Source organism: Sorex fumeus, unplaced genomic scaffold, assembly GCF_029834395.1.
Source record: "Sorex fumeus unplaced genomic scaffold, SorFum_2.1 ptg000080l, whole genome shotgun sequence".
NCBI classification, from domain to species: Eukaryota; Metazoa; Chordata; class Mammalia; order Eulipotyphla; family Soricidae; genus Sorex; species Sorex fumeus.
Genome location: NW_026606137.1, coordinates 3,698,467 through 3,721,316, shown reverse-complemented (window position 1 = coordinate 3,721,316; position 22,850 = coordinate 3,698,467). Strand labels below are relative to the sequence as shown.

General features: G+C 42.4%; 1 protein-coding gene across 1 annotated transcript in view; it reads left to right on the top strand.

Moving 5' to 3' along the window:
* Positions 1 to 22,850, top strand: part of PKHD1 (PKHD1 ciliary IPT domain containing fibrocystin/polyductin) — a 579,380-nt gene that overhangs the window by 187,909 nt on the left and 368,621 nt on the right. The window contains exon 36 of the mRNA XM_056130637.1: positions 14,743 to 14,955. Coding sequence (XP_055986612.1) covers positions 14,743 to 14,955 — 213 coding nt within the window. The remainder of the gene's footprint in view (positions 1 to 14,742; positions 14,956 to 22,850) is intronic.

Sequence of the window (22,850 nt, the reverse complement as noted above, 5' to 3'; positions counted from 1 at the left end):
AAAATGATCTAATGGTTTTCTTTAGATGAGAAAGAAACAAGGATTTTGTCAAGTAGTGATTGATATCACCAGTTATAATAGCAAAAGCCAGTTTTTGATATCTCTGTGTTTAAACTCCTTCAAGTATTTCTAACTGGTTTCCTTCCACAAATGAGTTCACACCTTGTAATTAGCAGAGAAAGAATTCACATGTAATGTTAATTAATGAGCTTTATGTTTTGCAGAAAATAAAAGTCTGAGGGACCTGTAAAGTACATTTAAGGGCTGGAGAGGGCCAGCGTTCCCCTGAGCACTGCCAAGGGTAGCCCTGGTGACCCCTGGGCACCACGAGGTATGGCCTCAGTGGCTCTCATGGCTGGATAAATAAACAATAATACATCTACCCAATGGAATACCACTCAGCTATTAGGAAAAATGAAGCCATGAAATTTGCCTATAAATTAATAGAGTATCATGCTGAGTAAAATGAGTCAGAAGGAGAAGGACAGATATAGAATGACTACATTCTTTTGTTGTATAGGAAAAAAATAGGATGAGACTATACTATCCAAGACTGGGGAAAGCAGGGGCCAGGAGGACTGGTCGGTGGTTGGGATTGACCACAAGTATGTTGGAGTGGAAGGTAGGTAAGATAGAGAAGGAACCAGCATGACAATAATAGTTGAAAATGATCACACTGGACAAGAAATGAGTGTTGAAAGTAGGTAAAAAAATATAGATGATCTATAAGATACCTTTCAGTATCTGACTATGCCTGAAAGTAGGGAGGGAGGGAGAAAGAGAGAGAGAGAGAGAGAGAGAGAGACAGAGACAGAGACAGAGACAGAGACAGAGACACACAGAGAGAAACAGAGAGAAAGAGACAGAGTGAGACAGAAAGACAGAGACAGAGACAGAGAGTAGAAAAGTGCCTGCCCTAGAGGCAGGCTGCAGGAGGGGGGACATGAGGGTGATAGGAGGGAGACTGGGGACCCTGGTGCTGGGAAATGAACACTGGTGGACTGGTGGAGGGATGGATCTGTACAACTAAGTCTAATGATGAACAGTTTTGTAAGGGTCTATCTCATGGGTTTATCTCATTCAATAAAAACATTGTTTTATTTTTTATCTCATTCAATAAAAACATTTTTTTTTCTTAAAAAAGTAACCACCTGACCTCAGAAGATCCACGAAGCTGGGCCTGAGCATTGAATGAATCATCAAACCCACGCCCTTGGGCTGAAGCACGGCCAGGAATGGCCCCAGATCCCCCGGCATACTGGGGAGGGTCATCCTTGACAAAAGTAAATGACAGAGTCACAGACTTAATCTTCTTTCTTTGTTACTTGTTGGTGATGCGGCCCCAAAGCAGAGGCTATTAGAGTTCACGGAGAACAATTCACCATGACCCTCTGGAAACTGAGATGGTATTTTTTTTTGTATTTTTATTTCAATAGTTGATAAAAAAAAAGACTAGGAAAAAGTGACTGTAAATGTTGGTTAAATAACGAAGTGGAAGTCTCAGTGATCCGAACCTTCTATTGCCCCACCTGCCAGGAGTGAGCCAACTTCAGAGTCTGTAGTCACCCAGAGCAACAGCTTAACTTACCTCTCACAGCGGTGCTCAAAGTGTTCCAGATCATCAGTGTCAGCCTTAGCATCACCTGGGAACTTACTAGAAATAAAAATTGGGGGGCCTAGCAGCAGATTCGCCCTCCTGGTGATTCAGATGCATATTTAAGTTTGAGGACCACTAGCCAGAAACAATAAAGGGAACTGGGACCGGTGGTAGACAATTGTCAGGATTGGAAGCTAATTAGCTTGACCAAGTTACTCTTGACCCACAGGCTATGAGACCCTTTGCAAAGAAGAGTGAAAACTAGGCTGTTCCCATTGAAAGGGCCCACCTGAACAGCAATTTTAAAGTAAGACGCTCTTCTTTCCAGCCAGGGGCGTCTGAACTGATAAAAACAGTTTCATCTGACGGCAACTGGTTGCTGATCTGAGCCAACAACTTTTTTAAAAATTATATGTTTCCTTTCCTCCCTCCCTTCCTCTCTCCTTCCCTCCCTCCCTCCCTCCCTTCCTTCTTCCCTTCCTTCCTCCCTTCCATCCATCCTCCCTCCCTCCCTCCCTCCCTCTCTCCCTCTCTTCCTTCCTTCCTCCTTCCCTCCCTCCCTCCCTCCTTCCCTCCCTCCCTCCCTCCCTTCCTTCTTTCTTACCTTCCTTTTTTCCTCCCTTCCTCCTTCCCTCCATCCCTTCCTTCCTTCCTTCCTTCCTTCCTTCCTTCCTTCCTTCCTTCCTATTTTAGTTTTTCCTTTTTGGGCTACACCTGGCAATGCACAGGGGTTATCCCTGCCTCTGTACTCAGGAATGACTCCTGGAGGTGCTCAGGGGACCCTATGGGAGGCTGGGAATCGAACCCTTGTCGGCCCTGTGCAAGACAAATGCCCTACCTGCTCCAGCCCCGGTTCCTTCCTTCCTTCCTTCCTTCCTTCCTTCCTTCCTTCCTTCCTTCCTTCCTTCCTTCCTCCCTCCCTCCCTCCCTCCCTTTCTTCCTTCCTTCCTTCCTTCCTTCCTTCCTCCCTCCCCCTCCCTCCCTCCTTCATGTTTTTTGGGGGCAGGCGGCGTTCACATTATTGGCACCCAGCATAGTGCTTAAACATTTTCCCAGAGTATTGGTGTGCTTGAGGCATTGTGTGGTCCAGGGGATTGAACCCAAGCCCTCACCATGAGGAGCACATACTCAGCCCGTTCAATGACCTCCCCGACCCTGTTTGCTTTTCTACATTGCGCAGTTGACTCTAACAGAGTGATAAAGGGGCTAGACTGTGGCATTCCCTTCTGGGAAGGTACGTGATTCTTTTCTTGCACTCTGAGAACCTTTTCTGCAAACACTTCGCAGTTCATATTTTCTTTTTTTAATCAGACAGAGACATTACAATTAAAATACCGTTAGAGTGATTCTGGCAAGTATTGCAAGAGCATGTTTTTTAATTAAAGAAAGAACCGGGAGATGCATAAGCAACATCAGCTAAAGGGAAAATTTTCATCGGATATCTGTTTTAATTGAAATTTAAAAAAATCACTGCGGTTGGTGTGTGTGTGTGTGTGTGTGTGTGTGTGTGTGTGTGTGTGTGTGTGTGAGTCCTGGGTTTCTAGGTTTAGGTGTTCTGTGCTTGATTAATTAGTAGCCAGCCAGAGAGTCCATTTCCTTCACCCCCGATCCTTAAAGCCTGATTTATGCCTCACATCCCCCATGAATATATGAGGGCTCAGGCATCTATTTCCTGAGCTGCTAGTGGATAGGATTATGGAGCGTGCACTGAGCTCTTGGGGGCTCTCGTTCACCAGCCAAATTGATTTTCCGCCTCTCTGGCTGGGGACAAGCCCACCTCGAAGGCTTCCAGGCTTTGCTCCGGTGGATCAAGCACAAGTCTAATCCAGATCTCGCCAACAAAGGAAGTTGTGAGCATCCCTATCACAACGCGGCTTTCAACTGGAACTGCCTTCCCTAAAGGCTCTTCCCCCCCCCCCCCCACACTCCCCGCATCCTTTCTCACCTCCTCTTGACACCCACCTTTTCTGCAGCAAGACAGAATGGCAGGGAAGCGCAGTGCCCCTCAATTGCATCCAGTCACTCAGCTAGTCATTGTCACCCAAGCGGGACAGATTTTGTTCTTCTGAATGATTGACCATCTCTAATTTTCCAGGGAAAGGGAATTCTACGGACTCATTTGACTCTTGGACTGTGTAACTCTTAGAGGTAGAAAACTTTAAAGTTAAAACAAAACTATGAAGGAACCGTGATGTACAAAGTTATTGGGAGAGTTTTAGGCATAAAATGTTCTCTCCCCCAACCAGTGTCAATCAACTTCCCCTCGCCAATGTTCCCAAGTTCCCTGCTGCCCCCTGCCCATCCCACCGGTCTCGCTACCTTAACAGATATATTCTATAGTTTGATGGTTGTAGTTTGGATCTCATGTTTTCAGTGTTACTCACTCTGTGAGTATATATAAAGAGGTATATCACTCCCCCATTTTACCAATGTACTGAGGCCTTTGACCACTGTTACTTTCTTCTTCTTCTTTTTTTAAAAAAATTTTATTATTATTATTATTTTGCTTTTTGGGTGACACCCGGCAATGCTTAGGGTGTTACTCCTGGCTCTGCACTCAGGAATCACTCCTGGCGGTACTCGGGGGACCATATGGGTTGCTGGGGATCGAACCCTGGTCGGCTGCACGCAAAGCAACCGCTGTACCCACTGTACTATCACTCCAGCCCCAACTTTCTTCTTCATTTTACTTCTCCTTCTAGATTTATTTCCTTCTCTGTCCTCCTCTGTATACTTTGGGGTCAAGGCTGACCTAGACGGCCTCCTTTATTACATGACATTCCCTTGTCAAGTTATTCTACATACCGCAGTGAAGTGAGATCGTTCTTCTTATGGTTTAATTGACTTAACATGTCATCCAGTTCCATCCGGTCTCACTGTCATTCCATTGTTCATGGATTTGATTGAGCGGGCACCAGTAACGTTTCCATTCTTCCCAGCCCGGAGATTTTTTTTTAAATTTTTTTTTTAGTGAAACACCATGAGGTACAGTTGTAGACTTACAAATTTTTGTGCTTGGGTTTCAGTTATACAATGATCAGGTACCTATCCCTCCACCAGTGCCCATTTTCCACCACCACGGGTCCCAGTATCCCTCCCACCCCCCAGCCCCCCATCTCACCCCGCCTCTGTGACAGGGCATTCCCTTTTGATCTCTCTCTTCTTTTGGGTGTTGTGGTCTGCAAAAGAGGCATTGAGTGGCAATCATGTTCAGTCCATAGTCTACTTTTAACATGCATCTCCCCTCCTGGGAGGATCCTCCAAACACCCTATATTTGGTGCTCCCTTCTCTACCTGAGCTGCCCTTTACCCTAGAATGCCTGGCTGGCCTCTAAGCTATGGAGTAATCCTCCTGGTGTTGATCTCAGCTATTCTTGGGTATTAATCTCATATTTTGTTACTTTATATCCCCCAAATGAATGCAATCTTTCTATGTCTGTCCCTCTCTTTCTGACTCATTTCCCTTAGCATGATACTTTCCATGTAGTTCCACTTGTATGTAAATTTCATGACTTCATCTTTTCTTACAGCTGCATAGTACTCCATTGTGTAAATGTACCAAAGTTTCTTTAACCAGTCATCTGCTCCAGCTCTGAGATTTTAGCAGCCTCTCCTTACTTGTCCTTCCCAATGCTGCCATATTGGAGGCTCTTTCAGGGTCAGGAGAATGAGGCCCATTATTGTTACTGTTTTTGGCATATTGAATACTGCACAGGTAGCTTGCCAGGCTCTCTGAGGGGAATGAAGTCTCCAGGAAATACTGTGTACTGTGTCACTCTTTTCCGGGAGCTTTGTTTATAGTCTTTGGACGTTGGCCATTGATGAGATTATTTGACGCTGGGGGTGGGGGGCGGTCAGTTTGTGGGTGTGACTGCCAAGGTACTGGAAAACTGGGGATCTGGGTTGAAGAGGCCCAGACCCAATCCAAACAGGCTTGGTGATCTCAGCCACGGGTCGGTCCTGCATACCTGGATTCCTCTGCCGGTTCTTTCATGCGTGAAGCTTGTCCTAGTATGTGGAAAGTGGCCTTGAGCATGGCTGTCAGTTCCATCCTAGTTGCAGCAAAATGGATGATTTTATTTTTCATGGTTGTTGCATAGTATTCCATTACTTTTATTTATTTTTATTTTTTTAAACTTTTATTAGTGAAACACCATGAGGTACAGTTGTAGACTTATAAATTTTTGTGCTTGGGTGTCAGTTATACGATGATCAAGGACCCATACCTCCACCGGTGCCCATGCTCCACCACCATGGATCCCAGTATCCCTCCCACCCCCCCATCCCCCCCATCCCACCTTGCCTCTGTGGCAAGGCATTCCCTTTTGTTCTCTCTCTCTTTTTAAAGAAATGCCCTGAAGTTTCAAGGATGGTACAAAAACGTGAGTGGAGGCTAATGAAGGTAGATGAATAATTTAGATGGTTTGCATCTAAAATTTAGAGAGTTCAAACTTTAAAAATATTAATTACTTTTTAAAATTGTTCTTGAGGCAACATGGTTCCAACAGTGTCAGTGTTTATGCTTTTGATGTCCAAAAATAAAAAGTTAAAGCTCTGAGTGCATGAATGACCTAGTTTGGTGATAGAGATTGGTTTGAAAATTAGGGTTCTCAGATTTGCTCCCAACATTCGTCTCTGACTTCCTCTTTGCTTGTGAATGAATTTACTCTCTTGGGTTCTTCCTATCATGTAACATTCACTTCGTATGTCCACCCGTGGACTATGCACATTGCGTGGACAAAAGTTGTGAGGCACAGAGAGCATAAAGTTTAGTGAGACAGGAAGACTGTGAGTGTCGGGAAGATCAGGAGAAGGAGCGAGAGAGAAGAGCCGTAAGGTTGTTGGTCTCCTTGACTTCTTGTGTGCTTTGAATCAGTAGGGAACTTGACAGTAAGGTGACAAGTCAAGATTTGCATTAAATGTATCTTTCCAGTGGCCAGAGAGTGCTTCAAGTGGTGGAGAACAAGTCTTGTATGCCTGAGTTTGATCACCTGCACTGTGTAAGTCCCTGGATCACCATCAAGTGTGACTCTGAACCAAGCCTGCACTGCTGGTTTGAGTATCACTGGAAGTGGCCCCCGCACCCATGAGCATGGTTGGGTGTAGCATTCACACATGAAAAAATTAGAGGTGTACCCTAGGTGTTATTATGAGATTAGACTCTAGGATAGAGGCAAGGGAAGTTTCAGGGTAGTGAGTTAAAAGGCTCGTATGATGCACCAGGGATGGGATCAATGAATTAGATTTCAGTGATCGTCATGGAAGTAGTGAGTAGTGACTGAATCATGGTAGCGCATTAAGGGGAAAGTGTGTTCAATTTCCAGAAAAGTGTGTTGACCGTGATGTGTGAGTGTATGAAACTTGACCCTAGGATATTCCCATTGAGCAATAGGAAGGATGGAGCTGCCATTTGTGAGATGGAAAGGACTGGAGATGATCGGTGGGACAAGAGTAGGGATTCTTATATTGGATGCTCTAGGCATCTTCAGGTAGACATGTTGAGTAGGGAATTGGGTCTATGACTCCAGCTGAGGGCTGAGGTCAGTGTTGAAAATAGAAATATGAGAAACGTACATCATTAGTGTTTGCCAAGGTGATGAAGTCATGACTCTGTTATAGAATGATAAGGCAAGGGACTGAGGAACTAAGTCCTGGGACACTCTCAGTGTCAGTGGTTGGATTAAATCAGGATGAACCAGGCTGAGGAAATAGCGTGGGGAGACTTAGGGAGCTGGAAAACAAAAAAGGTTTAGTGCTCTGTGAGTGAGGCCAAGAACTTCCAAGAGAGGTATAAGCAGGCATGGTAGATATTGGTGGTCACTCAAGAAAGGTTAGGAGCATTCCGTCTTGGACTCAGCAACGTGGTTCCTTTCCTGATCTTGACAGGACCTGTTTTGGTAACGTGGACAGTGGCCCAACTAAGAAGCGTTCAAGAGATTCTAGAGGGAAAGAATTGAAAATTGTATAAGCCGTTCTTTTGAAGAGTCGTATTGTATGATAAAATATTTATGACTTAATTTTTTAGAAGAAATAAAATAGAACTCTGTCCTTGTTTTCTTAACACAAGCAAACATAATAAATCATTTTGTGGTTATCACGGGGGATGGCTAATTGTCGAGTTTGCCACAAGCAGGTTTTGATGTCCTTTGCAAACATTAGCTAGCTGCTAAAAGTCTGTCTCACTTCCTTTTAAAAGAAATAAAAGAGATGTTTAGTGGAAAGAAGTGATTACATGTAAAAAGTTGTGCTCGTTTATTTACTTTAGAGGGGAAGTAACAATAATGATGGTTGATTGATTTTTATAAAATTACCCAAGGTCACTCGTGGGACACACTCGGCTTTCATGAACAATCATAACAAGCTCTTTAAGGGTCACAGCCAAAGGCTGATTTTGACCCTGCTCTTTATTTCAGCTTTCAGAAATGGGGTCAAGCACTATAAAGTGGAGAAATAAAGTCCTGCCATGTCTCTCCCCTACTAAACGCTCCTTTAAAGCAATACACTGTATATTCATTTTAAGCTCATCAAGTGTGAGGATTAACAACCTTGTGGTCATTCACAGAGCTAGATTAAATGTAAACTATTTAATCTAGTTTTACTTTACTTTAGTAAAGCTTTTACTTTAGTAATCACTTGGAATTATTTCAATCAAAAATAGCAAAATCCTTATCACATTCTCAATTTAAGACTTCTTTACACTTGCCACGACAAAAATGAGAAGGGAAGCGTTTTATCAGGGAATAGCAATTATATTAATGAATTGTGTCTGTTTATGGTACTCTTGCCAACACAAGTCCTTCATTTTCTCTGGGCTGAGATTTTCTTCTCTTTATTAGCACCATTATTCGTTCCTGCAGTAAGTGACATTTAAAAATATCTATGAATTTTCTTCTGTATATTTAATATTGTCCTTGATGGTACAAGGGCCAAAGCTCAGGTTTATAAATTTACTCACTAATCCTTGTAATCTGTCTCAATCCTTTTTGGAACGAGGTGAGGTGTATCTACATTAACAAAAGTAAAATAAATCATATACAAACAAGCCATAGGCAAAGTTACGTAGGTGAACACATGTTTTCACTTAAATGTAACTATGATAACAATCCTAATTAATGCAAACGCTACCTGAGGGTTTGCAGAAGTGTACAAAACACAATCTTGTGGTCTTGGATTCTAGTGCTCACTCTGCCTGTTCTGGGCAGAAGACACAAACTTGATGTATGTTCTCTGATCTGTGAAATATGGTGCATGAAATCAACAGAACATTAGTTTTGAAGGGCATTTTCGTCGATGTACTGAAAGACTATAATAGTGCTTGGTGACTTTCCCTGAGTTCCTGACAATGCATGTGCTGTTTTCTCAAGTGAAATTCTAAGTTTCCTGCAGCATAGAAGGTTATTAGGGAGATCCAAGTTCCATGTCAATGCATGACTAAAGAATTCTTTCGTTGTTCTGTTTTGGAACCAAACCTGATTGTGCTTGGTGTTTATTCCTCACTCTGTGCTCAGGGATCACCCCTCAAGTTCTTACAGGATGCAATGTGATATTGGGGCTTGAACTCAGGTTGGGTGGATGCAAGACAAGAACCATATCTTTAGTACTATTTCTCCAGCCCCATGTTATTTTCAGGACAACTCTAACCATGCTTTTTCTTTTTCTCTCTTCCTTCCTTCCTTCCTTCCTTCCTTCCTTCCTTCCTTCCTTCCTTCCTTCCTTCCTTCCTTCCCCTTCTCCTTCTCCTTCCCCTTCCCCTTCTCCTTCTCCTCCTCCTCCTCCTCCTCCTCCTCCTCCTCCTCCTCCTCCTCCTCCTCCTCCTCCTTCTCCTTCTCCTTCTCCTTCTCCTTCTCCTCCTCCTCCTCCTCCTCCTCCTCCTCCTTCTCCTTCTCCTTCTCCTTCTCCTTCTTCTCCTTCCTTCCTTCCTTCCTTCCTTCCTTCCTTCCTTCCTTCCTTCCTTCCTTTCTTTGTTTCTTTCTTTCTGCTTTTTGGGTCACACCCGGCAATGCACAGGGGTTACTCCTGGCTTTGCATTCAGGAATTACTCTTGGCAGTGCTCAAGGGACTGTATAGGATGCTGGGAATTAAACCTGGCTTGGCCGCTTGCAAGGCAAACGCCCTACCCGTTGTGCTATCGCTCCAGTCCCAACTCTGGCCATACTTAATCCTGTCTCTAAGCTCAAAAATCACTTCTGGTGTGCCTCAGAGGTCCATATGCAGAAGCAGAGATTGAACTCAGGTCTGCGTTGTGTAAGGCAAGCTTCTATTCTCCTTTGGTGATAATAAACTTGATGCTAAAGTGATACAACACTGTTTGCTGTACTCTCTCTCTAGTCCCAATCATGAGAGCTCTCTCTAATATGGATTTCAGATACAATGGAAGAAGCTTTAACAAAAATGTGATTTTTATCATATTTTCACCACTGAGAAAACAAACTAACCCATGATCCATGACACTGAGTTAAACCAATTTGGGGGAACCAAGTAGACAGAAATTTTATGGGACATACAAAGTCAGGACAGATCAATTACTGAGTCAGGAAAGGAGCCTTGGTCTGTGCTCTGAGTTCCATTGGCTCATCAAGGTCAATTCAGGTCTCCTGACTGTTTACTATGGGAGATGTCCTGTCTTGCAAATTCATTATCCACCCATTGAAGATCATTAATCAGGGCAGTAGTGAGTGGAAAATGTTTAGTAATAGAAGAATGTGACCTGTAACCTGAGTCACATTTGTTCCCTCTACTTCACGTTGGGACACATGATGATTATTGCATTTTTAATGATGAGTCCTATCACTGTAATGACAATAGAATGGGAAATTCAATTCAGAATTCTAGTAGGTTATTTAAAAGTTTGGTAAACAGTGTAGTGCCACTTAGCGTCAAGTCTATTATCATCAAAGGAGAGTTTCTTGTTTCTTGATAGTTTGCTCTAGAGTAGACCTATGTGTTAAAAGGAAGTCATCTGGGTTGGAATCAAAGTACAGCAGGCAAAGTGTTTGCCTTGTACATAGCTGACCTGAGTTTGATTCCTGGCACCTCATATGGTTCCCAGAGACCCACCAGAAGTAAATGCTGAGTGCATAGTCAGGAATAAGCCTTGAGCACTGACTTCCTCATGTGGCCTCAAAACAAAACAAATTAATAAATGTGAAAAATAATAAAAGATAAGTCATGACTAGCTCACAGAGAGATGTTGGAAGGAAATGGTAGCCTACGGGACCCTGCTGTGAGTTTTGAGTAGACAGAGTAGTGAGTTGGAAAAGGGCTAAGAAGAGTTAGGGCAGCTACTGGCACCATCTCAATTAGTCACAAAGAGGTGTCAGACTCTACACCAGAAATTTCATCTCAATTTGAAGATGGAAGGGCTCAGTTCATGCACAAGTTTTTTTTTTAATTTTACCGAATCACGTGAGATATAGCGACAAGCTTTCTTGTTTGAGTTACAGTCACACAATGATCAAATACCCATCCATCCACCCGTGCACATTCCCCACCACCATTCTCCCCAGTATACCCCCACTTTCTCACCCTCCCACTGCCTCCTTGGCAGACAATATTCCCCATACTCTCTCTTTACTTTTGGGCATTATGGTTTGCAATACAGACCCCGAGAGGTTACCGTGTTTGCTCCTTTATCTACTTGCAGCACACAGCTCCCATGCCGACCGATTCCTCCAAATCTCATTTTCCTAGTGATCCCTCCTCTATTCCAGCTTCCTTCTCTCCACCCCCACACCCCACCCTCCCACCCACCCCCAACCCTGCTCATGAGGCAGGCTTCAAACTATGGAGCAGTCTTCCTGGTCCTTGTATCTACTGTGCTTGGACATACACAAGTTCTATAGATGGGAAAAACTAGATAGCGATGATAGGGTATATTGTTTTAGATATGACTGAAAGGAAGAACATTTTGGGGGGTCCAGTTCTGAGTAAACATTCCATAACAATTACTGATGGTGCCATGAATTGTACTTTTACTTTGAAGAAGTAGTCATGAAGAGAGCCGAGAAAGCCTAGAGATATTTTAAAACAGAAAGAAGGTCCAGGAATAAATGACCTCTGCATTTGACTCTGGGTCAAATATTTATTGATGGCAATCTCTGTACTAAGATGGAGGCAAACAAAAATGACTAAGGGCATCTTAAGTCTATTTCTTCTCTCCCTCTTTCATTCCTTCAAAACATATCTAAATAATTCCAGTTATGATTTCTGGAAAACAACAATCCAACTCAATAATTTGGCACATGGAGTTTCAAACAAACTTCAGACCAAGAGTTCCATCTCTTTACTTCTTACCAAACCCTCCTCATGAGCAGTTCCTGATACCTGGCCCTCTTTACTTCTTCATCAGTCTTTAGCTTACTGAGACAATGTCTAGATGTCTATGGTAAAAGTAATAACACAGCTTTTCCAAGAAAATATGAGTATGTATATATCTGTGTACGTTTGTAGAAACATACAGTTAGCTAAACTATATTCTTTAAAATGATATAACTATGAATTTGCTCAATAGTTACTTACTGAATATCAGCTACTTATTTTTGTTGTTGACTTGGGTATATGAAAATAAATGCACGATAATGAAATATGAATAGGTAAAGATTAAGATGACTTTTCCTACATAGGACAGGGGTAGAGGATGTTCGTTTGAGCAAATTCAATCGGACGAAAAAGGACAAATACTGGATGATTTTGCTCATGTGCCGTATATCAATAAGCAAAGCAAGGGAATGAACAGTACCTATTATAACGTGCCATGAAATGCCATCTATTATAAACCCTTGGACTTTGACTCCAACGCTACTTTACCAAGTGGAAGGAAGGTCCCGGGGTGTGAAACAATTAAGAGGTGAACTGGAAGTGACCTGCAGACAAGGGGCAGTGGTGAAGGATCTTTGACATTTTGTTGGTGAAGGACATAGAGTAACTTTGTACATCAAAAGCATGGAAGTTAATATTATATTAACTTCTATTATAATCATGTTACTTCAACAACCACATATTTTTTAAAAATTAAATATAAAATTTAAAAAAATAAGTGTCTGATAAAGTCTACATTCCAATGGGAGAGTGGGAAGGAAAAGTAAATATGTAAGTAGATGTCTGAAGATAAATAATATGAAGTAAAGAATATTTGTGTAAAGGATCAATGCATACTGTTTTATGTGATCGGTGAGGGAAAACTTCAGTCAGTGAGAAGTGGACATTTGAATAGACGAATTAGCCAGGTGGGTGTTGGGCAGGAGCACACTATAGGTTAAGGAAGAATATATGAATATATTCTTTTTTTCCTTTCCTTTTTTTGGGGGGGTCACACCCAGCAATGCTCAGGGGTTACTACTGGCTCTGTACTCAGGAATTACTCCTGGTGATGCTTGGTAGACCATATTGAATGCTGGGAACCGAACCCGGGTCGGCCACGTGCAAGACCAACCCAGGACCCTTCAAACTCAAGGCACACTCCATCCTGGTTATCTGGCCCTACCCGCTGTTCGCTCCAGCCCTGAATATATTCTTACAACATATGCTGGAGCCTGTTTGAGAACTCTTAAAGAGACCACTGTGTTTGGAACACATGTTCGAAGCAGAGCATTTTAGAAGATGTTGGAGGGGGTACTTGAAATGATGTAGTGAATACTGAGGGGTCTTTTGTAGCCCCAAAATAAAGACTTTGACTTTCATTCTAAGTGAGTTGGGAAGATATTACTGGGTTTAGAAAATACTTCTATATCTAATGCCTCAGCTCTGAAGATTACTTTATTACAGGACAGAGAAAGCTAGTTCAGTGACTTCCAAAGGGAAAGAGAACTGATAGATCATTTATTAAAGATGTAGGTATCTTGGGATTTGAGAGGTAATATAGTGGGCAGGACCTTTGCCTTGCATGCGGTCGACATGGGTTATATCCCCGGCATTCCTTATGATCCCCTGACCACTGCTAGGAGTAATTCCTGAGTCCAGAGCCAGGAGTAACCCCTAAGCATCACAAGGCATGACCCCAAAACCAAAAAAAAAATTGTAGGTATATTTTGATAGCTTAAGTATTTCCCATTATCATAGTAAATCATGTATTTATTTTAAAAGATAATATTCTCATGTGCAGAAAATGTGTACATTAAAGCAAATTAGTATATAGGTTATTTGGCTACAAATAACAGAAACCAGCTCTACTTTAAAAGCAGGAATTTATTGGGAAAGTATTGATAGCTTACAGAATTGATGGAAAGCCTGAAGAAGCAGGTACAGAAGCAAATAACCATCAGAAAGCAGTCACTGGCAGGTGGTGTTTCAGATATAAAAGTTCTTCTCAGGCTCATTAAGATACTATTTCTGACATCTACTTATTACCAGGCTTCGTACTTCCTTCAAAGCGTAGATAGCACCCCTTGAATGGCAGTTCCATTCAACTCTATTCAGTGGAGCAGAACAATTTCATAAGAAAATTTGAGTCCGTTATCAAGAGAATGGTAGAACGGATGTAAATCAGCCAAAGAACTGCACATGTCATCTTGATAGACCTCAGTATCCTCCATTTATTTTTTACCATAATTCATATCATTGTAATTTAGGCTAATTTTCTATTCATAGTTTTGTTTACACTCTAAACAAAAACTTAATCTTTTTCAGCGGTAGGGCGTTTGCCTTGCACGCAGCCAGCCCGATAGAGCCGGGTTCGATTCCTCTGCCCCTCTGGAGAGCCCGGCAAGCTACTGAGAGTATCTTGCCTGCACAGCAAAGCCTGGCAAGCTACCCGTGATGTATTCAATATGCCAAACACAGTAACAACAAGTCTCAAAATGGAGACGTTACTGGGCCCGCTCGAGCACTATTTTAAATGGTTAAAACAATGACCCTGTCATCCCTTATTTAGCTAGCCCTAAATTTCTGGACATTTAGGCTATTGTTTTTAAAAATATATAAATAAAACTCTTATGAATAGAAATAGCTTAACCTATCTAGCTTAGTAGGATAGAATTTCTACTACCTTTGAGTGGATTTTCCATTCCATTGTCTTCAGGAGTAGTGGTCAAGATTAATAGAACTTCCAAGAGAAAGTGAATTCACAAAGAGAATTTTAGACATTGGGAGTACTAAGTAAAAGTGAACCTCATCTTCCAGGGACTCACAATCTTCTATTTTGTCCTTAGGGGGCAAGCTGATCTTCATGGACCCAGGACCCATCGAACTCAAGGCACACTCCATCCTGGTTTCTGATGGTGGTGAGCTTCGGATTGGATCTGAGGACAAACCCTTTCAAGGCCAAGCTCAGATCACACTATACGGAAGCTCCCACTCTACCCCATTCTTTCCTTATGGGGTCAAATTCTTGACCGTGAGGAATGGAACTCTCTCCTTGCATGGTGAGTGGGGCAACTCACTAGAGAGTGACATAGAGTTGCGTCTAGACAAATGATAGGCAATGGGGAAAAATGATAGTACTACTTTAAAATCTTTGACTGCTAATGCTAAAGCAACAGTGTCATTTAGAGTAGGGGTAAAAGTGAAATAAGAAGTGCTATTTATTAATGCGTATATCATTATAATTGTGACAGAGTATACTATAGTTCCCAATCATTTGCTTATATTCCTCTAAGAGGATTAAATCTCTCCCCTCAGCCTTCTCTTTGTTCCTGGACACTGATTTATTTTTCCTTTCTCCACTTCCCCTCAGTGTGCTTATTTTATTTTATTTTATTTTCATTTTTATTCTTTAAATTTTTTTAAATTGAATTCCATGAGATATAGTCACAAAGCTTTCATGATTGAGTTTCAGTCATAGAATGATCAAACACCCATTCTCTCCACCAGTGTAGCTTTCCAACTATCAATGTCTCCAGTATCCCTCCTGCTACCCCCCAATCCACCCCACCCCGCCCCTTGTGTCTATGGCAGGAGCTTTCCTTCTTACTCTCTCTCTACTTTGGGCATGACGGTTTACAATACAATTACTGGGAGGCCATCATGTTTGGTCCTCTGTCCACTTTCAACACACATCTACCATTCCAAATGATCTCTTTGAACATCATTGACAGTGGCCCCTTCTCTATCCCAACTGCCTTCTTCCCCAGCACTTGAGGCAGGCTTTCAGCCATGGACCAATCCTCCTGGCCCTTGTCTCTACAGTCCTTGGGTGTTAGTCACATACTATGCCATTTTATATTCCCCAAATGTGGACACTGCTTTCTTAAATGTTCACTAGACTTGCGTTAGTCCTGCCTTTTTCAACCTTTTGCCACCTGGAAATGGTCGTCTGTCCTGTATACATGGATTGACAGTTATCACCAAGGTGGTAGAGACCTTTCTACACCTGCAGAACAGCACTGGTCTGTAGACAGGTGCTTGAAGCATGCTGCTTTAGGTCACAGAATGTAGGCAGAAATGATGCAATACATTGCCAGGTAATTATTGTTCTAATAGTTATTGTTCATTTCCCTCTGCTTGAGAAAAGTCTGCCCAGATCAGGGCAGCTACCATATCTTGTAAACTTGAGTGAGACCTACATGGAATGGACCTGAAGCCTCTCCAATGCTTCTCTGTGTGAAGGAGGAATGTGCCTTTGTTTTCACAGGCCACTGGGGTTTGTGTTTATAACAGCAGCACAAAGCAATGAAACTAAATGGTAGAATTGTTTAATATCTATAACTGTTCAACATCTATGACTGTATATACGGATGACATCACAAGCCAATCATAGACTTTGTTTGGTTCGTTGTTGTGGCTGTTTTTGTCTTCTGGAAACAGTTCATTTAGAGTTCTACTGAGAATCCTGTCACAGATGGATTTGTTGTTCATGAATTCTGGGGAGAAAATCCACAGGAATTAGACTGTACAGTATGTTTCTGATCCAATTTTATTTGTCGTCTTATCACCTAATCCCACTTTGTCAAAGCAGATATTTTAATTTAACTTGAGATTTGAGAAGTTTCTAAGTGTGCCAAAGTAACCCTTAAAATCAGCCGGAAGGTATATGTTCAAAATAATGAGTTTTAAAGACCATTTTAGAGGATATTTTATATATTTTTGGTTATGTCATATGAGCCAAAAGGGAATAAAAAACATGTTCAAAGGTATTAAGCTACAGGTATTACATAAATGACATGGAAATAGAATTTATAGTATGAAATTTATATTATTTAACTGTAGTAAAAAATCGTTCTGCATATTTGAAAGTTGCTAACGGATAGTTCTTAAATTCTTATCATAAGAACAAAATGTCTGTTAGAAGGAGTGTGATGGTGAATATTAACTTAACCAGTAGTTTTCAACTATTGGTCCAAGGACCAGTATTAGTCCCCAGAAAATTGCCTTCAGTCTGTGAACAAGTTATTGCCCACTAGCATGTAGCACTACTATTATATTTGCTCTATTAATACACTTATAATAAATATTGGTTTTTATGCCATAGCAGCCTATAAAATATTTCTCCTCTTCTCATCAGCACTTAGGTGTAAAGATGTTAATTTTTTTAACTAGTCATTGGTAATTATTTTGAAGTAAAATCCTTCATCAAATCATTATGTTGTGTACCTAAAACCAATATAAGGTTTGATTATTAGTTTTCATTCACTGTTTTAAAAGTGTAAACACCAGGAAGTAAATAAATTTCCAGTAAAAAGGTTTCTCAAAATGCTCTCTATTTGAAATTTCTATATCAGTTTCAATAAACTACCCTTTTATTGATCATAGAACTATTATTCTACACATGGGTAATAGCTGTGCTGAGAAGTCTGTCATTTCGTTTTATTTTGCCCTGTTGAGTATAAACTAAGATCCTGAAATCATTGTCAACTAAAAATATACTCTTTTAGGGCTACCCAGAGAGGAAGAGGGATTTTCTGTTAAAGAATTATTATGAGTTGTTTATGGGCTAGCCAAAGTGCTAGATACTTAGGACTCAATTTTATACAGCTTAAAAATCAATAAGAATTATCTAGACAGTAATTCAAAACGCCAGCAATACTTTTTGTATTACTCTATAAAGAAATATTTTTCTACTTTTCTTCATCATGAAACTACTTCCGTTGATTTCTGTAACCCAGGATCCATGAAGTTTTCTTCCTATTCACGCATCAGTCATGGTCTTCAAATGTTAGTTCTAGTCCAACAACTATTTGGGCCACTAATCTACTTTGTTGCGCTTTACCACTGAAATAAATACAGTTGGAGAACAAGAGGGAACATATTTATGCTTCAACTTGCCCCTAGGTCAGGTGAAGGACCTTAAGAAAGATCCTGAGCTTTGAGTCATTGTTCCATGCATATGGCGCAGCCTAGGTAAGGGGAAAACTCAAACGAACACTAGTGAAAATCTCCTGCTTCTTTGATCGTTACTTTCATCCCCTAATCTTTCTCTTCCTCACTTTTTATTCCAAAGGATCAGCTAAAGAGCCCATGACTAGAGCTATTGAAAGGTTCCCCCATGCTCCCAAGCCTTTATGTTTCAACAGATGTCAAGTTCGAACCATTCTAACTTGGGGAAGAGTCTTAGCTTATATTAACTTATATTCAATATGGGGGGCTATTAAAACAAAATGGGCTGGAGCGATAGCGCAGCAGGTAGGGCGTTTGCCTTGCACGCAGCTGACCTGGGTTCGATTCCTCTGTCCCTCTCTGAGAGCCCAGAAAACTACAGAGAGTATCCCGCCCCCAGGGCAGAGTCTGGCAAGCTCCCTGTTGCCTATTTGATATACCAAAAACCAGTAACAACAAGTCTCACAATGGAAACGTTACTGGTGCCCGCTCGAGCAAATCAATGAACAACAGGAGGACAGTGCTACAGTGCTATTAAAATAAAATAGATTCCGGGGCTGGAGAGATAGCACAGCGGGTAGGGCGTTTGCCTTGCACGCGGCCGACCCAGGTTCGATTCCCAGCATCCCATATGGTCCCCTGAGCACCGCCAGGAGTAACTCCTGAGTGCAGAGCCAGGAGTCACCCCTGTGCATCGCCAGGTGTGACCCAAGAAGCAAAAAAAAAAAAAAAAGATTCCTCCAATGTTTTAAGAATGGCGTAAGAAAAATGTGAACACTCTCTCCTGTGCTCTCCTCATTTCCACCTTCTCTGTTCCCCTGACCTTGTATTTCCTGGCATAAATCTTTTTCAACCACGGTTTCACCCTTTCCCTGAAAGCTCTGCTAGTATAGGATTGACTAGAAACTTTTTTTTTCTTTCATGTCTTCTTTTATTTCATTCAAGTCCTGTAGTTTTTTTTCTTTTTCATAATTTTATTTATTTATTTATTTTCTTCTTATATTTATTTATTGAATCACTGTGGGAAAACTTACTAAGCTTTCAGGTTGAAGTCTCCGTCATACAATGATCAAACACCTCTCCCTTCACCAGTACTCACATTTCACCACCAAGAACTAGGACCTTTCTTTTTTATTTTTATTTTTTTTAATTTTTATTAGTGAGACACCATGAGGTACAGTCGTAGACTTACAAAGTTTTGTGCTTGGGTTTCAATTACACAATGATCAAACACCCATCCCTCCACCAGTGCCCATTTCCCACAACCACGGATCCCAGTATCCCTCCCACCCCCTATCCCCCCATCTATACCACTCCTGGGAATAGATGCCCTGCTGAAATCTCAGAGCCAGTGCCTTGAACAGAGGGGGAAAAGAAGCTGCTTTTCTGCCTGATGTGCTGCTGTGCCATCCCATCGATTTGAGAGAAATATCATGCAGAAGAGGTCTAGTCATTGGCTGAGAGGAAAAGCCGGGCTGCGGGTCTCCGAGAATCCCAACCACAGCCTGGGGCTCATCAATCCTTCCCCTTCACCTCTCCCTTCCCCACCTGAGGTCTCAAACAGATTTCCCCTCTGGCACCGCGGTACATCACGGTTAAAATCGTTATGTAATTTCCCTGGCCTTTTCCTGGGGCCAGAGGTGGGTCTGGTGACAATGGAGCTTGAGGGGGGGAACTCATTTTCTTTTGCTGTCAAGTATGCAAAACAGTGAGCGACGTGATTCACTGCTTAGTGCCCCCAAAGTCCCAAAGTCCCGCATGGCCCTTGGTTCCCGGATAATACGGGCAGGAGATTCACCAATTTCAGTGGCCAGAAGACTCTCCTGCAGGACATCTAAAAAAAAAAATTCAGGGTTCTCTGCCATACCCCAAGCCTGACTTGATGAGTCTGGGAAAGGGCTGAGAAGTGTGTTGATGTACAACCCTCCAGGGGTTTAAAGCACATGAACGCCGAGGACATCTGAAGAAACCCTATTTTCAGAGATTCAGAGTTTGGGAATCAGAGATCTCTTCAGTTTTGCCTCTCCTCAGCTATGACCTTCGGCTAACGATCTCCCTATTTTGGGGAAACTTGTCTCTTCCTTCTAGATGTCCTTCCTGGGAGTTCCTCCCAAGTAGTTGGTACAGGGTAACACTCAGCAGTGTTGGTTGGTGGCTGTTTTGTTTTCTTTTGGGGTCACACCCAGCAATGCACAGGGGTTCTTCCTGGCTCATGCACTCAGGAATTACCCCTGGCGGTGCTCAGGGCGTCATATGGGGGTTGATGGCTGTTTTGATGATATATTTTGTTTTGCCCTCAGAACACTGCGTAGTGAATGTCTATGGCCTTCTACTTGGGAAAAACTGCTAGCTTAAAGTTTGGTAGGGGTCAGTCTGCCTCCAGAGTGTTATTATTATTATTATTATTAGTCCACTTCTTTTCATCAGAGCAAGTATGAGAGGGCTTTCAGCTTTGGAGATGATAAACAAATGCCACACCCAGGCACCACCTGCTTTATTTGTAACACCCAGTGATCACCTTTGTTTTCTAACCTCTTGCGGGCCACCTGCTTCCCAGCAGTCGGCCTCTCCCATTCCTAGGAGTGGATGCTACACAGACTTTTTGGAAAACACTTGTCCAGACACCAGTATAGCCAGGAACAGAGCTATACTGCCCAGTAAACACAGACATTGTATTCCTTTTCCGACTCATGCATCCTCTTGGAGCCCAATTCAGGTCTGAAAGAATCATACAAATGGGTCTGGATGTCAGTAATAGAGCTGGCCCCTCTCCCCCTCACCCCCGCCCTGCTACCAATGCCCCTTCTCCCTTCTCATTCCTCATTGCTGCCCCTTGTAACCCTTCTGCTCCAACTGATTTTTATCATAGATTAAAATCGCTAAGCAAACAGGCTTTGCTGTTCAGCTGTCATGAAGAAAGATGGAGTTCAATGCACATTTCATGTTTTTCTTTGAATGTAGAAAATTCATATTTTCTCTCACTCTCTTCACACACACACACACACACACACACACACACACCTCGAAGTGTACTTGCACACAGTGTTTCTCTTTCTCTAGGCTTGGGGAGAGCATGTTCTGACTCTAGTGGCGTCAGATTGCTCAGTCGTTCTGTCAGCTGTTAGTAACTGTGTCAACCCTTCACTTTGCACTAAAGTGACTCAAATGGTGCCGTTTTCCTCCAGAGTGCTTGTGTGGGGTTCTGAGAGGTGGTGGTCAAGAAGGGAGTTTTCACTTTTGTCTTTGGCTTTGCCCCCACTGCTGCTGGTCTGGTTTCACCACCCCAAACCAGCTGTCAATCACACGTCACTTTTCAAGGGGCCCGCTGCCAGCCCGAGCCGCTTGAATTTTTGACAATGTAATTACGGCCCTTGCTTCCACAGTGGGAGTCTGAACAGGACGGTGGGCCTTTTATTGATTGTTCAGCAGGGAAATTTATCAATGTCTCTCACTTCATTTCCAGTTCCTCCCTGAGAAATTTGGTTGACAGTTTCTCAGGAGAAAAAGCAGTCTTGCGGCCTTGAATGGACTTCTGTTTTTGTCCTTTGCGAGAAATTACAAGATGCAGGCATTAAATATAAATGGAAATTTCTGAGAAAAGCTAGCATGTGAAGGCCCGATGAGGGAAACACTAGCGTAATTGTTTGCAGCATAAGAAGTTAGTGGGAACAAGTAAGAAAACAGAAGTCTAACTGAACAAGTTAAAAAAAAATTTTTTTTTCCTTCTAAAAGCACCAATTTATCTGATTTTTCTATGCTTTTTCTAACCAGACATGCTTATGGTCGTTGCTAACGGGTATCAGGCTTTCTTAGAGCTTGGGACAATTGCTTGGCGTAAGCGGCAGACAGGAAGGTATTCCTGGCTGGCTGGTGGGTTGCAGCTTGTCCTCCATGAAATCCAAACTCTCTTTCTAGGAGCTTCAAGTTCCACAAATGGTAAAGTTGTAAAGTGTTGGGGGTGGACGTGTGTCAAACCGAAAGGCTTAAATTGCTCAAGTAATGATTTCGTTGCTTTTATCTCTAGTTTACATTTTTCTGTTCAAGGAAATAGCTCATTTAAAAATAGAGTCCTGTTGCTAAAACAGTGATTAAAAATAATTTGACTATGCCATCCTTTGAACTGTGGTTTGTGGATCTTTCTGAGTTGCTCGGGACCTCTCTTTGTATGATTCCACATTTCCCCAAGAACCGTCAAGCTTGGGGGCATTTTCTATGGTCTGTTCATTGCTCCATGGGAGGATGAAACATTCCAAAGCCCAGTTTTGTTTTGCTGGAATTCTTCTATTTCCAACCACCCATTTTCAGAGCTTTGCTCTTCTGCCACTTGTCTTGTTCTCTTGCCAGAACCACTCTTATTTCCTCTGCTCCTTCTAGAACATGTTTTTTTTTTTCTTCCTTTCTGATCTTATCCTCTGAAATATAAGACATGGCCAAAATGATACCATGTGCATTTTGGTAAGGGACTTTTTTTTTTTTGGCTTTTTGGGTCACACCTGGCAATGCACAGGGGTTACTCCTGGCTCTGCACTCAGGAATTACTCCGGGCAGTGCACGGGGGACCATATGGAATGCTGGGAATCGAACCCAGGTTGGCTGCGTGTAAGGCAGACGCTGGTGCTATTGCTCCAGCCCTGGGACTTGTAATCCTTAAATAATTTTCTCTTAATTGACAGAAACGGTCGTGGCGCTGCCCCCCTCTGCAGGTTCCTAGGTCAGCACATCTCAGGGACTGGCTGGGGGTGTGGCCTCCACCATAGGGGGCGTGATCTCCTCAAAAGTGGACATGGCCTTCTGTGTGACCACAGTTAAAATCCCCACTCCCAGCACTCTTGACTTACATCCCAGCCTTTATCACCTAATTCTGTGGGAAAAGTCCTGGCTGTCTCAACTATAATACAATAATCCACAGACCTACACCAGTTCCAACAAAAGACCAGTACTCAAGAAACTGTACAAGCCAATATAAAAGAGAACCTCCTCCAATGCTTCACTAGATGCCCGTCAT